At 49.0% G+C, this 16,373-nt stretch overlaps 7 protein-coding genes across 7 annotated transcripts; 5 read left to right on the top strand and 2 right to left on the bottom strand.

Moving 5' to 3' along the window:
• Window positions 1-422: 422 nt before the first annotated feature.
• On the top strand, window positions 423-2,162 carry FOBCDRAFT_149009 (uncharacterized protein; the record flags this gene model as incomplete). The annotated part of the gene is made up of 2 exons (XM_031193701.3): window positions 423-1,315; window positions 2,081-2,162. The coding sequence occupies 2 exons, from the start codon at window positions 423-425 to the stop codon at window positions 2,160-2,162; spliced, it is 975 nt and encodes a 324-aa protein (XP_031030322.3).
• A 3,187-nt stretch (window positions 2,163-5,349) lies between these two features.
• FOBCDRAFT_171928 (general substrate transporter) lies at window positions 5,350-7,494 on the top strand. The gene is made up of 4 exons (XM_031193694.3): window positions 5,350-5,610; window positions 5,669-6,478; window positions 6,530-6,936; window positions 6,990-7,494. Exons 1-4 carry the CDS (start codon window positions 5,485-5,487, stop codon window positions 7,228-7,230), a joined length of 1,584 nt encoding a protein of 527 aa, XP_031030315.2. The 5' UTR covers window positions 5,350-5,484; the 3' UTR covers window positions 7,231-7,494.
• A 500-nt stretch (window positions 7,495-7,994) lies between these two features.
• Window positions 7,995-10,481, top strand: FOBCDRAFT_234445 (trypsin-like cysteine/serine peptidase domain-containing protein). The gene is made up of 4 exons (XM_031193691.3): window positions 7,995-8,282; window positions 8,337-8,840; window positions 8,894-9,108; window positions 9,154-10,481. The coding sequence occupies exons 1-4, from the start codon at window positions 8,099-8,101 to the stop codon at window positions 10,213-10,215; spliced, it is 1,965 nt and encodes a 654-aa protein (XP_031030312.2). The 5' UTR covers window positions 7,995-8,098; the 3' UTR covers window positions 10,216-10,481.
• A 919-nt stretch (window positions 10,482-11,400) lies between these two features.
• FOBCDRAFT_245982 (uncharacterized protein) lies at window positions 11,401-11,928 on the top strand (the record flags this gene model as incomplete). The annotated part of the gene is made up of 1 exon (XM_031193689.2): window positions 11,401-11,928. One exon carries the CDS (start codon window positions 11,401-11,403, stop codon window positions 11,926-11,928), a length of 528 nt encoding a protein of 175 aa, XP_031030310.2.
• Window positions 11,929-13,656: 1,728 nt separating this feature from the next.
• Window positions 13,657-14,436, bottom strand: FOBCDRAFT_282364 (uncharacterized protein; the record flags this gene model as incomplete). The annotated part of the gene is made up of 2 exons (XM_059611617.1): window positions 13,657-13,997; window positions 14,154-14,436. 2 exons carry the CDS (start codon window positions 14,434-14,436, stop codon window positions 13,657-13,659), a joined length of 624 nt encoding a protein of 207 aa, XP_059466397.1.
• FOBCDRAFT_234442 (uncharacterized protein) lies at window positions 14,271-15,185 on the top strand (the record flags this gene model as incomplete). The annotated part of the gene is made up of 2 exons (XM_059609971.1): window positions 14,271-14,663; window positions 14,716-15,185. Coding segments are annotated over exons 1-2 (320 nt in total), but the record flags the coding sequence as incomplete, so codon positions are not given.
• Window positions 15,186-15,234: 49 nt separating this feature from the next.
• Window positions 15,235-16,159, bottom strand: FOBCDRAFT_234441 (uncharacterized protein). Its single transcript, XM_031193685.3, has one exon. The coding sequence runs from the start codon at window positions 16,046-16,048 to the stop codon at window positions 15,314-15,316; it is 735 nt and encodes a 244-aa protein (XP_031030306.2). The 5' UTR covers window positions 16,049-16,159; the 3' UTR covers window positions 15,235-15,313.
• Window positions 16,160-16,373: the final 214 nt, after the last annotated feature.

The raw sequence follows: 16,373 nt of genomic DNA, 5'->3' as shown, positions 1-16,373 counted from the left end.
ATGTAGTACGCATTCGCAGTGCCTTGTCTGAGCCTTGAAGTTTAAAATGTCGGACCGACGACTTGACCTGCTTGAAATGGCTAGAACAGTTACGCAACGAAGGTGGAATCAGAGAAAATAGAGAGACGTGAAGACAATTAAGCTTTCACCATGTTTCAGGTTTGACAGCTTGCATGAATTTCTGGAGGATCCCCCGTAGTTGGCACAATATCTATATCCCTGGTGAGCTGTATTGAGTTTTCTCCCATAGCTCGGATCCTCATTGGATACAAAAGTATCGAGTAGTTAGTTATAAGTGAGGTCAAAGGAGAGAATAGGATAGGGCATCACCTATCTCTAAGCCTTCTTGAATTTACCAACCTACTGCCGTCTACCTTGACCATTCATCATAGTAGCATGCCATCTCCTGCATAAGCAATGCGATGCAGTCTCCACATCCCCGCCGCATGCTTAATGAGGCCATTCGCGAAAGATCTTTATCGCAGCTCGTCCCCGCCATGGAAATGATCAAAGCCGACCCTCAACTTCTTTCTTCTCTTCAAGAATGGCTTCCATCTATACTGGGTCGGTGTGTCCGCCACGGGAGCATCGATTTGGTGAGATATCTTCTCAAGTGTGAAAGGGCACCTGTCGCGTCTCTATCGCCTCTTGCTGTCGCCGCAAACTCCTCCATCCCCCTTCTCGAGCTGCTCGTGGCTCATGGTTGGGATCTCAACAAGGCTGAAGTTGACAGATCCCTTAAGCGGGGCGATAAGCTAATCGATCTCGTCTGCGACGATCATCAGCTGGTTTGCTGGTTGGTTGAGCATGGCGCACGGGTCATGGATGGCGAGGTGGACCTCTACGAGAGCTTCCCGCAGCCGGCTCCATTACTAGAGACATGCGCTGTCAGAGGCTCTGTTGCAACGTTCCGGTTTTTGCAGAGCAAGGGAGCATTACTGGGCCACCGGACGCTTCACCGAGCAGCCGGGGAGGCGGCATCATTTGGTGCAGACCCTTTCACTTATCAAGAAGTCCATGACCAGGCAGTTGGAGATGATGCAGGGGCAAGAAATGAGCGAGCAGAAATGTTGGTGTTTCTTGTGGATGAGATGAAGTTGGGCATTAACGCGATGGACTCTACTGTACCATATCGTGCTTACCATTGGGGGACTCCTCTGTGCTATGCTGCCGTAAAAGAGAAGGGAGCTCATGTGGTAAGGTGGCTACTTGAGAAGGGAGCTCAGCCCAAAGTTGAGACTGCACAGAATGTTGCTGACGCAGAGATGTTGGCGAAGCTGACGGGGTGCACAGAGAATGCGAGAATATTGCGTGAGTGGAAGCAGATGCACTAAGACAGAGGAAGGATGCTAGACGCATTTTGTAATATAATGTCGCGTGTTTAGTAGATAGCACTTCATGGTTAGTGTACAGGGAGATTATGACGCGGTAGAGGGACTGAGATAGGTCTTAGGAGATGTCTTAATGAATGGTTACCAACCCGTACACAGACATGACGCAAATAGGTATGCAAGCGAAAACACGCCATTGCTCCGCTCGGATTTGAAGCTTCTACTGAACTCTCAACCCTACATCTACAGTAGACCCGATACTTACTTTTGGGCCCCTTTAATTCATGATTCCTTGAAGCTATTTTCCTTCTTTACGCCGGGAACTCGATGGGTAGCCTGCAAGGAGAAGAGAAAGGACGCAGTGGTGGCGGTACTGAGAAATTGACACGATCACCCTAGTGTCACTTTGTAGTAAAATATAAATAGAAATTGCTCAAATGAATAATGAAAGACTTGGTGAAATAGAGAAAGAAAAGCCGAGGAACTTGTTAGAACTTTAAGCCTAAGTTATTATCGAGAGCATGGAGACTGCTTTTGAGTAACTACATGTTGTCTTTGAAGGGCTAAGGACAATACCAGCCAGTAAGTGAAACTAGATGGGGACATTTGTAGAATAAGCTTAGAACGATTCGGATCGTATGATCTTCACATGCGTCGTGGCTGTGCAGAGACGACAAGGGAGCCACACGATCATGCAGGTAGATTAGATCTTCACGGGGAGACGATCTGTGGCTTGCCACGATGCCTAGGTATCCGAATATGTCGTGGGTCCGCTTTGGAACATATGATATAGCCATGGCTCGTGAATACATGTTGCTGGATAGTCTTTGAGTTCATATGCATTGATTCATGCCGAAAGAAAGAGGCCCATTGCAGGTTGCCCCAACTCAGGGGCCAATGGTCAGTCAACAATCTGGTGGGAAGTTGTTAAGATCTCACAACTGAATTGGAGGTTCTAGTTGTCGCGTCTGTGACCATGAAGCTCTTGATTCAGACTTGGTGTTGTCTAGGGAAAATGGACATGTGCATTCACGTGCCAATAAACTGGCTTGGAGGAACTACGACATATGTCTATGCATTGAGAAAGCCATCCTTCTCAATTCCTTTACTGCACAGCTGCTTCTAATTGAATTTATCTAATTATCTCAGTGTTCTTCCGAAAGTGTGTGCAGGGTAGTCCTCACGAGGTCTTCTCAATACTGCCCAAACTGATATGCCCGGATTTACAGGGGGAAACAATGATATGATACCTTCTCACCTTCTGCATATAGAATACCTAAGAAAACTCCAAATAGATGCCTGCCCCGAGATCGTACGTTGGAAACCCTCATGTGAACTGCAAAAATTTCCCACCGCCCGCAATATCTCCCACAAATGCGGAGGATACGGGATGTAAAACCTCGCTTGCCCGCGGTCTCTCTTGTCCCAAAGGACCGATAAGCTCGTCAGGAGAAGTCTGCAGAAAAAAAAGGGGGGGTTCAACTCTGTGGAGGAGGAGTGGCTCTGGGGGAGGCAACAGCTACTCGGCGAAATACCTACACACCCCATGAAGGGGACTGGACTGGGGAAGAAAAAAAGAGGACGATGAGGCGGATACGCGACCTGTGGGTAAGACCGAGAGAGAGACCCGGGGGAGCGTTTATCTTGTGTGGGATGGGGAGGGTTGCGTGCGTGCTGGCAGGTTATCCCCGGATGGAGATTGAGGGGATTAGCAACACGGAGAGATTCGAGTAGTTGGATTGGTGAGACGTGGGAGGTGTTTTGAGGTGAGAGATTTAGAGATGAGGATCAGCACGACGTCAACAAACATAAGGTTCAATGGTCTAACATAGTGAAAGCCTCAAATATGTATATAAAATTTCTCAAGAAGAATCTGCTAGTCAACTGATACAGTTGGTCATTTGATCAAAGTGCATATCGATCTCGTGCCTAGACTTCAATAGTTTTACCGCATGTGATATTAATCTCGGTTCATGTATATTGCATTTCAGCTCGTTTGTCACAGCAAAGAAACTATGGCTGTCTCCGGAACGAAGAATGCAAACGTCATCCGACAAGATAGTCAAGATCAGGCCTTTGTCGACTGTTATTGTCAAAACATTCCGACATCCTCCATATTCTAGACCCCGTCCCAAGGTGACGGACTTCTCCATGTCATCCATCACCCACGATCTCTACCTTTTTTTCCCTCTCCGCGATTAATTGCCGTGCATGTGCATGTTGCGCGGGCTCCGCACTCCGTTAACTTTACTCTGTTCCTTGGCTTGGATGGAACGGCTCAAACGTTCGGGTCCGAATAGCATCCACTAATTATAAGTGGGAATACGCATCGAGTATCGCCGAGTGCCTCTTTTTCTTCGGCCCGTGTGGATACGGTATCGTGTTCCGCCGTTGCAGAGCCGCATTAGCATGGGTGATTTTTATGATGCCATGGGTCCAGGGGTAAAGGAGGCTCTGCGGGAATGGAAACAAGGCACGGAGGTTCGAGAACGATTCTTTGTGCGATGCAGAGTCTGTGTAAGTTGGCGCGTGGCGATTAATTCGACGACGGTTGGTGATGCGATTCAGATACACAAATCACGACAATTGAATGCATGTTTCTCTACCTGCCATGTTGGGTTGTTTTGTCGCAGATAATAATGCTTGCTCGGTGTTATCTCGCATCATCGCATGCCCTGTCCTGATCTTCTGTCTTGTTCCAATTGAGTTTCCAAGGCTTATCGCTGGACCCAAAAATGACCGAGCACAGCGACGTCGTTATCCAATCCATGAACTCTGTTTTGGCAATGGAGCTTCTATAGCTGAGCATGCTCCGCTCAATTCGGCCAGTCTCTAACGTGCGTGGATAAGACTCGAGACATTTGGCCGAGTTTAGACCATTGAGTACCTTTACGAGAGACAACAAAATAAACCTCACGAGAAAGTGGGAAATAAACCGGCGATTTGGCGTTGCCGGAAATACCGTTAAAAGATCAGATCAGATGCGGTATCTGACGGGAGACGAATGCCGTGATAATAACATCACGTTTTTGGCCACAATCAGAATCAGGAATTCGAGAGGAAAAAACACCAGAATCTAGCATTCGGAAATAAAAATCTGCGCGAGCCCGACGTTTCAATCATCAGTCGGTCCGACCGATTCGGCGACTCTCGGTGTCATATCATGTGAATGGGGCTCTGCTCAGCGGACAAGGCGAGCACCGGAAATATGTGGAAGCTGACTAGCTGTGTCGGGGCGAGAAGGGAGATTGCAATTCAGCGATAAATGTGTAGTAAATTAGTTACTGACAATGCAATACTCTGACCGTTTCTACAGTCTGTCCTTCAGCTCAATATCTTCATCCTCAAAGACCTGCGTATTCCCGTCGACGCAGCCTCTGCCGAAGATCTTCGCGCCAAGAGATGCCACCAGAAGACCAATGGAAGCAAAAACTGGGTTCTTGGAACAAAAATATGGATCAAAGTGGTTCCATTATTCATCTCACAGGGTCCAAGTGCGTCATCAATGCCGAAGGCGCCGGTAGTAGAAAGGGCCAGGGAGGAAAAAAAATTGTCAATGTCACCCCACGTACGTTCGTTCTCCAATCGATCCACCGTTTTCTGAACGGAGATGAATCTGGATTAAGGGCGACTAGGGGACCTCCGCTGGACCAATCAGCCTACGGGGCGTGCTGTTGTACCCTCCTGGGCGTAGCGTTTGCCGATGAAAGCGTGATGAGATGCCCAGCACAGGAATGCTTACCTCACACAGTTCGACTCTTTTCTCATGACGTGACTCTACGGGCCTTCTATTCACAGCTGCTCCGCTTCTCTCCAAGTCTTGGTCCCTCGAGTCCACAAACCTTAGCTTAGTTCTTGCTCACCCACGTCAGTCTCCGCAAGTCGTTTGCCTGAGCCCCCCGGGGTTTGAGTTTTCGCTCAAAGCATGACCATCAGAGGTCATGAGATGGACCCATTGGTATGGTCTTGGTCTCTCGGTGCCCGCGATGGCCCTCGACGATCATCTCCACAATAAAGACAGTCAAAATGGCACCTCTTCGCTGCTTCAATCTCTGTTCTGGCTCATCACAGCATTCGTGTACAACACTTTCACAACATCAATCACACACATACAACATTCAATTGACCAATTGGTCTAATCAACACTTTCAATATGAAGTTCTTTGGTAGTAAACGCCATGAACATGCTGGCGAGGGTCAGCATCTCGAGAGGAAGCCTTCTCCCGATACCGATGGTCGCATCACCTTCCGGGCCTGCTTCATGGGCCTGGTCGCATCTGTAAGTTCTCAACACCACAACAAGCTATCGCAATGGAATTAAACTAATTAAATCTTAGATGGGAGGCATGATCTTTGGATACTCTTCAGGTCAAGTTTCTGGTTATTTCATGATGAAGGATTACGGCGAGCGATTCGGTGTTCCCAACGGCGATGGTACATACAACTTCAGCGCCGCACGACAAGGAACTATCACCGGTCTTCTTTCCATTGGTTGCTTGTTCGGATCTCTCGTTGCTGGCAACCTTTGCGATTCAATTGGTCGCCGCAAGACTATCTCCATCTCTGCTCTCTGGACCTGCGTCGGCACCATCATCGAGGTCGCCTCTCAACACGCCTGGTACCAACACGCGATCGGTCGACTTGTAACAGGTCTTGGTGTCGGCGCTCTGTCTGTCGCTGTCCCCATGTACCAGAGTGAGAGTGCTCCCGCCATCATTCGAGGTCTCATCGTCTCCTGCTATCAGCTCTTTGTCACCCTTGGTATCTGGTGCGCCGAGATGGTTAACTGGGGTACCAACCACTACGATGGTAGCGCTTCTTGGAGAATTCCCAACGCCCTCAACTTCCTCTGGGCTCTCCTTCTCGGTGTTGGCATCCTCCTCCTTCCTGAGTCTCCTCGATTCGCCTACCGAAAGGGTAAGGTTGAGGAAGCCCGAAAGACCATTGCCAACCTTGCTGGTCTCGACATCAACTCCCCCAGTGTCAACCGACAGATCGACGATATCCGCGAGAAGCTTGAGGAGGAACAGGCTCTTCCCGAGACACGCCTTGTCGAGATCTTCACTGGTCCCCGTATGGCCTACCGTACCATTCTCGGTATCACTCTCCAGGCCGGTCAGCAGCTCACTGGTATCAACTTCTTCTTCGTAAGTAAACTCAAATGGCATCACATCGCAACAATTGACTAACAATCACAGTACTTCGGAACCACTGTCTTCGCCTCTACTGGTCTCAAGGACAGCTACGTCACTCAGCTCATTCTCGGCTCAGTTAACTGCGCTTGCACATTCGGCGGTCTCTATGTCGTCCAGAAGTGCGGTCGCAGAAAGTCCTTGATGATCGGTGCCGCCTGGATGATGATGTGCTTCTTCATCTACGCCTTTGTTGGACACTTCGCTCTTGACCGACAGGACCCTCTCTCCACTCCCGCTGCTGGTGCCGTCCTTGTTACCTTCTCTTGCTTGGCTATCGCTGCCTTTGCTACCACCTGGGGTCCTCTTGTCTGGGCTGTCGTCGCTGAGATGTACCCTTCCCAGTACCGCAGTCGATGCATGGCCATCGCCACTGCTACCAACTGGCTCTTCAACTTCCTCATCGGTTTCTTGTAAGTCGCCTCGTAATTGCACTTTCAATCGAGCACTCACTAACATTTCCCAGCACTCGATTCATCACTGATGCCATTGACTACTTCTACGGTCTCGTCTACGCCGGATGTTGTGCTGCCCTCGTCGCAATTGTCTTCTTCTTCGTCATCGAGTCCAAGGACCGAACTCTCGAGGAGATCGACACCATGTACGTCCAGCACGTCAACCCCATCACTTCTTCCAAGTGGGTTGGCGAGCCCCACGGCACCAAGCACACCCGAGAGGGTGTCACCGACGAAGAGGCTTCTTCGTAAACAACCATCACCAACCATCACATCACGTCACGCACGACTCACAACTCACATCATTCACGTACACACATCACTATAGAAGTTACGGACTCGGACACGCTATAGACATGCAGCCGGACTGCCCGGCGAGTAACGATTGGAACGGACGTTGCATTTTAAAATTGTTTTCGCGCAGGGGTGCGAGGAAGTACATAACCCAAAAGAGCATATTATATCCTTGTATTTAGTAGCATATTCTGCATAATATCATTTTCGCTACGTTCTCAAACATTGATCAGATAAGATAACCTTTGTGACATGTCATTCTCTACTGCTTCACATGCTCAGGTCTCAATGAGCTAAGTACCAATGCAGCTGCACCATGAAGGCGCGTCAGTTCAGATCTTGGCATTCTTATTAGTCGCATCACGTTTGCTACACCATTCACTGTACTGCTACCAAGCCGGAGTAAATTGCCCATAAATACTCGGGTTGTGGCTGGCTGAATTGATCGGTCCATCCAAACAGACGGAGAATACGAATGAAGCTTGGCTGGTGCAGGTTAGCGTGGGCGTTTGGGCGCCCTCTTTTGGCCAGCTGATTGCTCTCTTCGGTCTAGATCTCGCCAAGCTGAGATGTGAATCGCGAAAGACATACACTATTTGATGTAGACCATTTTTTATGCATGAAACTATTTAAAAAGGCCCAGCTGGAACTCCATGGCATAAAAGCAACAGACAATTGGTCGAATGCTTGTTCGAATAGATAAAGAGACCATTCCCTTCATAGCACAAACAGACTCTTCTCAATCTTACACTACTCTTATTCTAACTTGGACCCCGAATCTTGTCGCGACAACACGACCTCACTGCAATCCTTCAATACGTTAAACATGGCTTTTCCGGGGCCCGGCCGCGCTGCTGCTTGGACGCTTTCGCTTCCTACGTCTAGCAAGCCCATTGAATCTGCCATCCTCCCAGATGATGGAAGCAAGGGTAGCTCAGAGTCCATCATCGGAGAGGACTTGCGTCAGTTGGTAGACCCCCATGATTTCCAAGAAGGAGGAAAATATCGCTGTATGTTGTCATTAATGAGAAGGCTTTGATGAGATACTGATCGAAGATTTGCAGCAATTGTGAAGATTCAGTCCCGGTTTCAAGACAGAGGGGATCAAACTTGGATGATGGGGACCGGATGGCTCATTCGTCCAGACCTCCTCGTTACCGCCGGTCATGTTGTCCACGACTGGGGACGCAAGCTTGGCCCAGCTGATCAGATCAAGTGCTACATTGGTTATAATGGCAAACAATCTGTCGGGTCACCTCATGTTCAGGCGCGATACGGCGCCAAAGTTGTAACTCCTGTTGAATGGATTGAGGGATCGAGCAACCGTGCGAAGGACGTTGCTTTTATTCAGCTTGATCGACCTTTCACGGGCAACTTGCGCATCTTTAGCTACGTGAAGACCCCAGAGGCGGGCGATGGCACATACCTTGGTGTCGTCGGATATCCAGGCGATCAAACCTTGGAGGATGAACAAGGAGCTCAGATGTACGAGGAGTTTGCCAGGAGCGACTATAACATTGGAGAGAGTCCTCACCATATGGTCGAGTATTCTATCTCAACTTTCGCAGGTGCGGTTGTTCCACAACTGGCAATTCTTGAATCAATGCTGACAGTTTATCAGGACAATCTGGCGCCCCAGTCTTACGCAACTCTAATGGACGACTCCATGCAATTGGAACTCATAGCTATGGCGGCGGTGGCTTTGACAGTAACTCAGGCACTACGATTGGAAACGCTAATGGTAACAATTATGACGATTTGATCAGTTTGTTTGACAAGAGGACGATTTTCGGCGACATTGGCAAGGTCCAAATAGTTCAAACTCAAGACCGAACAGTGAGTAGCTGTACCTTCATTTATGGCGTCTCTGATTCCTGCCAGACAAGCATCAATGAGCCTTACGGTCTCAACAGAGGCTACCCCGGCAGAGCGTTTGAAACCCCAAGATTCGACGAAGAAAACTTCTTCGACACCCTGAAAAGTGTAGCCCATGTGGGAAGAGATGCCTTCCCCATTGCTTCTCCTTTCCTCGGTCCCATCGGTGGTCATCTTAGTGCAGTAGCCGGAACTCTGCTTGGGTCACTCACAGAGAGCACGCTTTCTCATAGCACTGACATCGTAGCACATGGTCCCGCTGAACGTGCGGTACTCGCTGAAGCTGCTTTGCAGGCAGTGCTTGCTTCTGAGCACGACGAGTATGTGACAGAGGTGATCAGCAAGATGGGGCAATTTTGGAAAGCTGGTGCGCCAAAGGCTGACACTCTTGCTCCTGCTATCACTCCCATCTTAGCTCAATGCAGCGTGGAGCTTTCAAACAAAGTTGTTCCAGAGACCGAAGACTCCAGGGGACCATATTTCCGCGATCGTCGTCGCCTGGAGGTCGACATCATAGAGAGTGCTGCGATGAACGGAGGAGCTGCCTTTATTCAAGGTTTACTGGGTCCAACTCGGCAACTTGAGGGAGGAAGAGACGTTGCCGAATGGCTTGGCCCTATGCTCATTACTGCGGTCTCTGAGTCCAAGCCTCTTACGTCCAAGCCCGCCTCTGCGGCTCTCTCAGGCCTGGGGAGACTTGACCGGGAGGAGCTCTCCATCGAGTCATCTACCTCTAGCACAAACGAGGATGCAACCAGGATCTTGATCAAGCGTGCTGTCTTAGCAGATGCGGCTCTTCAAGCCTTAATGTCCCTCGATCGCGAAAGGCTAGAACGGTTCAGACTTGCCGACGGAGATGGCGACGAAATAAGCATATTCGATTTCATGAAGGATAAGGTTCAAATACTTGAACCAATTGCACTTGAGGTTGCGAAGCGGACAGCCATCAAGTTTGGCCCTCGTCTCATCAGTACTGCCAATTGGAAAAGCCCAGGCCCTGACACTGAAGTCCTCCCTGCTACGCAGCGCATGAAGAAGCCTTCGATGATGGATTATCTCAACCGTTAGGTTGCCACCACAGGGCGACCCGTTTTGAATAACGTTTGTGCCGCTGCGGATGGGCTGACTGACTTTACTGATCTGACTCGATCGTCAGGTGTTTCACGTGGAGTCCGACTAATCAATGAGATGTGATGCGGGACAGTAGGAGCAGTCACATACCCTCGGCAGGATATACATCATCACTGTAACTTAAATTCTAATGCACGATCATCTGAAGCCGTTATGAGCGTTAACCGAGGTATTGATGTCATTCCTGAAGATTAACTTTTATCAACTCAAACAATTATTGGCCAGTTAACGCACTCACCCTTCCAGGGCTGACGATCTCTGAACCTTTCACTGCGAAACCAATTCAGCTAAGAAGACCTGAGTAGCGTAGCAAACTTGACAATGTGACTATGATTCATGACGCTGGCGTCAGATCTCAAGATCTTTGTCCAATCAAACTGAATTCACGGCGTCTCCCGAAGAGATCGACATCGGAGACATTATCTAGTGAAGCTTAAAATCTTCTGACAACGTGGTTTAAGGTTGAGGTTTACGAGATATTCGCACTGGTTAAGTGGTTACTAAATAGGTAACTCCGCAGGTGGGAAGAATTAGTGCTTACTTCGACATCGTACCACTTTCGAACTCCGTACTCGTAGGATAAACGGTTCCGAAGAAAGAAAGCCCGTGAGGGGTTTGCCGAGTGATGGAATTGCTCAATTTGGGGTACCGCTATCCCTCAAAGAGAACAATCCCGTTTTGGAAACGGTTATCAGTCGGTCGGCTGCCGGCTTTTGGTCCTAGCTGAAAATCCGAAAGCATACTGACTAATAATACTTCAGTCCAGAGACTTTGAAGTATCCAGGGACTCACAGAAAGTCGTTGCCGTTCATCATTCTCACGCGATATTCATGTGCGTGGCTGTTGGTTTTCAACCTCTTTTCGAACAACACAGCAAGAAGTGATCTGATATCGAATGTCGAGTGTCGTCATTTTCAACCCGCGAGGAGTGACTAAGGCAATGATCTACCAAGACCCTTGAAGAGACCAGAGTCTAGAATGAAGGATCTATCACATGTTGACCAAGAAGTAAGCGCTATTACGACGACTCATCCAACAGCTCTTGTATAAAGGCAGCATGAAGTCAAATGTGCAATGCCAAGAACCGATATCGAATCCAGCGTCTTTATGCGTAGCACCATCATGGCTGAACAAACTGACGAAAACAACAATACGGCTACGGAATGCACCTTTCCACCTGGAAGCAGGCGCGTGGAATATGAAGATCTAGATCCCGCCCAAAAAGAACTCGAACATATCTTGGCGACCATGAAACGTGACCCAACGGGCATGGGCATAAGCCATCTTGGCCGAGATGGAATCTATCGATCCCTCACCGCTGATCGCGACGTTGTTGATGCCGTTCCTTTCCTGCCACCTCTAGTCAAAGCAATGCTTGATCGCTTCCCATACAACGAGGAAGCCGTAAAGGTATTCCGCGGGGTTAATGGGACAAAGACGCCGAAAGAACAATGGTACAATCCTTTGCCAGGCATTTTACCTCCACCGCTTGAGGAAGAACATCGTGAGGAAGCGAGAGAGGGGCAAGACGACTATAGAAATTGGTATGAGGAGAGGAGGAAAAAGATTGAGGCAGGCATTTTTGTGAGAAGAGCGGCTTGTTTGATGTCGGATCATGACCTCGGCCCAGAGGCAATGACCACAAATTAAGGGAGACATCCGAAATTGGTTGGCCGATGTAGTAAGAGAGCTAAGTTCTGCGTGGTGATAACAATCTCCCAGCCGCATCAAGTCTGGATCACAGATCTAAAAAGCACACGTCAGGCAGCAAACCAATTACTCAAATCGCTCTAGGTAAATTGATGATGGGCTTAGAAGAGCTTGTGATGACTTTGGAAAGTTCAGGATAAGAGTTGTAAGATTTAGGATGAAGACTTTGAAGTTGGGTGTTCAAAACGCCCCGTGTGCCACATGCACAACCTTCAGCATCGAGAACGATAGACGCCTTAACTTGTAGGTACAGGCTTGCCGCTTGAATACTGAGGTTGATGGAGATAGGGTCCATCGGGTTAGCAATTAGCAGCGCCTTCAACCGAAGGATCAACTCGGCGGGGACGCAGAAGGCACCAAGAGGGATGAAATATATTGTCTAATGGGTGTCGGACCTATCGGAGACGTAGAAGTTGGCTATATCGAGGCTGCCGCCTTCGATACTTGTATGTTGGAGAACTTTGGGGGGGGAGGTATTAGCAGCCTGGGTGGTGTTGCCGAACCGGCTTTTCCTCCGGATCACGTTTGCATCTAAACTCCCTTATTCTGCCTCCAAAGTACTTCTCGATTTGAGCGAGGTTGCTGGGGATAAGGCAACTCTCTGAGAGAATCGTACTTGAACCCGCAAGGGCCTGCGAGGGCTCCGACTTGAAGTTGAAGCTGGGAAGAGTCATCCTGGTACCCTTTATTCTGACCGTCGTCCCTGCGGTTAGCAAATACCAGCTGGCAGGTAATGGCTGAGATGTCGACATAGAGATACTTGATGCGGCCCCGAATGGGTGGTAGGTCAGCGACAAGTCTCCGCTTCACGTCTTTGGCGTGATCTTATGGTACCAGGAGTTGGTACGCGCGCACCTTCTTTTGAAGGATGCGCAAAGGGCCATAGGTCTCTCATTCCCCTTGGGAGATTGATTTCCAAATGCGTCGAAACCAAGATCCCTTGTTATCCACGGTCACTTGGTCTCCTTCCGAATGCCCAACTTCTTGCCGTCGTATGTGGCCATGATAGCTTGCTCGTTTGCGAAGCCTGGCATACACTGAACGTCTCTGGCTCGATGGAAAGTGTTGAGGATGGTGCTTTGACTAGCAGGTGGCAAATCCTTGACAGGGATGTCAAAACCGTCAAACGGCTGTCGGCTGTCGGCTCACCGTGGACGTCTGAAACTGTCGCACGCATGCTCGAGAAAGTATCCTCCCTTCGATGGGCGGATAGAGAACGATCTCGGGTTCCAGACCTGAAACGACATTCGAATGGGTTAATATCAAAGTAGGGCCCGTTTGGCCCCTCTCGGACTAGGTTGGACCTGGCTCGTGGTGCATAGAAGATGGGTTGATCCCTTGGTCGTATGTATTTCGTATCATCTTCCACATCAATGTCGCTACGTCAACAGCCTCATCAAAATTACCTCTCTGTCGAAGCATTTCATCTAATGTTTCAAAGATGTCAGGGATCGGTTCGTCGGCACCCTGATCCTCGTCAACAATTACAAGGGCTCGTGATTCCGCCGGAGCATCTAATTCCCTACTAGCAGGGATTCCACCTCCTCAATATGAGAAGCAGTCAAAATTGATTGTCCTATTGCAAAGCAACCCCCTTTCCAGAATGAAAGCAGTCTGGTCGAGTCCCTGGCGCTACGTATTCTGGGGAGGGAGTTATGTGGACTCTCATTACGTGATAGGGGTGCTCTTTGGGGGGTCTTTGAGACCATCGCGATGTATCGCTTGGGTGTCGAGTTGGGGCGTAGGATCAGCTTTCGAGTTGGTGTTGGGTTTCTCGGCGTTGCCACTTGCGAACTGGATCTTATGGGTGAGCCAGAAGTCCCGAGCGCGGAATCCTGGCAGGTCTTGGAGGATAGCGACGTTGGAGTTGAGCAGTGGCTCACCTTTCTGTAAAGTCCGACGCGTCATTTCTTCTTGCACACAAAGTGCTACAGGCTTGGCTCTCATGCTGTTAACAGCAGCTGCATCGAGAGCTTCCTTTCGACCTCTTATCCGACCTTTGAGGTCGGCTCGTGGTTTATCAGGTATACCGTATATATCCGTTAAAGATAAAGTATGACCAGCGGGTTTACAGGTACCGCATTGACCTGATGAATGGTCCTCTTTTGTTATATTGCTCGGGAGTTATTTTACATGCACCAATCCCGTGAGACAAGCCGGGATACCTTGGTCAATTGATGGAAATGCTCGACCTGAGTGGTCCTCTAATAGGTCTCGTGCGAGGACATGGGGCAAATCTTCGTCCTGGTGCTCTTGTCGCCACTGTGTAGTCTTTGCCGTCTCGGGAATCTCAGTCGCTGCGAGGAACGCATCTGCCCCAGTGACATCGAATATCCCGTCGGGAAGGGCGTGGTATATTATCTGGCATGAGAGAGCATAGCATCCGTCAGTCTTGTATTCTCGTTGGGGCGTATCTTGCTTCTGTCTTTTGACCAGCGAGTCGGTCATTCCTTCTGGTCGCAGGTGCTCGGTTCCTCCAGGCGAGTGTGTATACCCACTAACACAGGAAGCGAAAGACGCCGTTCCTTATCAGCAACCTCCCAGCTCAAACCGCATGCACAGAGGATTTTGACCGCCACAAGTCACGACATGAAACAGATGAAAGAGGTACTCGACGAGGGTCATGGAAAGGCTATCAGAGTTTTTACCTTCGTCACGTTATTCTTTCTTCCCCTGTGAGTATTTTGCGTCAGAAATGAATGTGCCAACTGATCTGATGATGTGCAGCCCTTTTGTTACTAGTTTCTTTGGGATGAACACTACAGATGTCCGCGAGTTAGGCAGAGTTCAGAGGGTATTTTGGTCATCTGCAGTACCATTTACTCTGGCAGTATCTAGTCTCGCTCTCATTTTTGGATACAAGTGGGACAGGGTCGCCGCATTATTCTTCAAGACATTCAAGATTCAAGATCCATCAAGGGTTTATGAAGAGCTGGAAAAAGGATCACTTTTCTCAGCTAGGTGATGAAAATACCAGAACTAGCCGCAGGCCTGGTTCTTCCTCGATACCGACTCTGGGCATATCAACGAAGTCTGGTCTCGAAACGAGAAAGGACGGAAGCCGTGGGAGAAAAGGGTTGACATTGCAAGCGCATCAGAGTCCTTCCGGGGATTGTCAGTAGTTTAGATTTGCTACATCAAAATTTTATCTATAAAGATATCAAGAACTTCTAATTCAAGGGCGAATGGTAAATCAATTGGTAGTGACCTCTTTCGAAAATGACACATTCTTGAACAAGTCACATTCACAACTATAACCTTTATCTCTGCCGCAAGTCACTCTGAAGCTACTAGACTTGCTACTTCTCAATATCTGTACTCTTGATCAAATCAGGAAGTCTGATAGAGTCCGCTCGATAACGATAGAGCGTAATGACACGTTTGGTGGCGCCGACAGTACGTAGATGATTGTATCAACGACGTTTTTATTCGTTATACCCTCCTCAGAACCACGCAGCTTCTGCCATTCGGCACTGGTAGGCGATACATCGTCTATCAACCCAGGATAGACCGAAGTGACGCGTACGGATGTACCTTTCAGTTCCTCCACCAATCCCTGGGTGAAACCGTCCTGAGCAGCCTTTGCCGCTCTGAAGGGAAGGGAAGCGCCTGTGAGCCGCGCGTACTGAAGGCCAGACATGGAGACAACGTTGTGAATGTCTGCTCGAGGTCGTTGTCTCAACAACGGCAGAAGCTGTCGTGTCAAGATCATGGTGCCAGTGACTGCTGAATTCACGACCGATAGGATCTGATCATCGGTTTGCTTGTCGAAGCTGCCTTCAGTGAAATGGGCTCCATTGTTGACCAAGATATCGATATCAGGATGTGATTCGGCTATCTCCTTCGCGGCTTGAGCCACGGAAGTAGGGTCCGAAAGATCACAGACAATAGGGTATGCCGTTGCGCCGCTGTCGCTCTTGATCGTCTCACTGACTTCTTGCAATGCGCTTTGCGATCTTCCCAGCAATATCGGAGTAGCTCCTTGAGAAGCAGCGACAATGGCCAAAGCACGGCCAAGGCCACGGCCTGCACCCGAAATCACAATCTTCCTGCCCTCCATTGTTGGTTCGTCTCGAAGTGTTGTAGCTTTAGAGATTACGAGAAATGCTTCTGAAGTACAGGAATTTGAAGAGAAAGATCAATATGAGTGTGACACAAATTATAAATCAACGGTGAAACTATTTACAGTCCAAGGAGTAAATGCATGATCGTGACAAAGTTGAAGCTTGACCCGATGACAAATCAAGTTTGTAGTGGTGTTTGTTCCGCTATCGGCTCCGCCAAGGTACGCTTTGGGCTGATGATGTTCATCTGAGGCTTGCCTATACGATCGAACCAGATTATAACAATTGAGTATTCTCCCTTCTGATCGAGACACACCCTAA

This window comes from Fusarium oxysporum, chromosome XII (assembly GCF_013085055.1).
Source record: "Fusarium oxysporum Fo47 chromosome XII, complete sequence".
NCBI classification, from domain to species: Eukaryota; Fungi; Ascomycota; class Sordariomycetes; order Hypocreales; family Nectriaceae; genus Fusarium; species Fusarium oxysporum.
The sequence above is the reverse complement of the archived record's forward strand: the minus strand, read 5'-3'. Positions and strand labels throughout refer to the sequence as shown.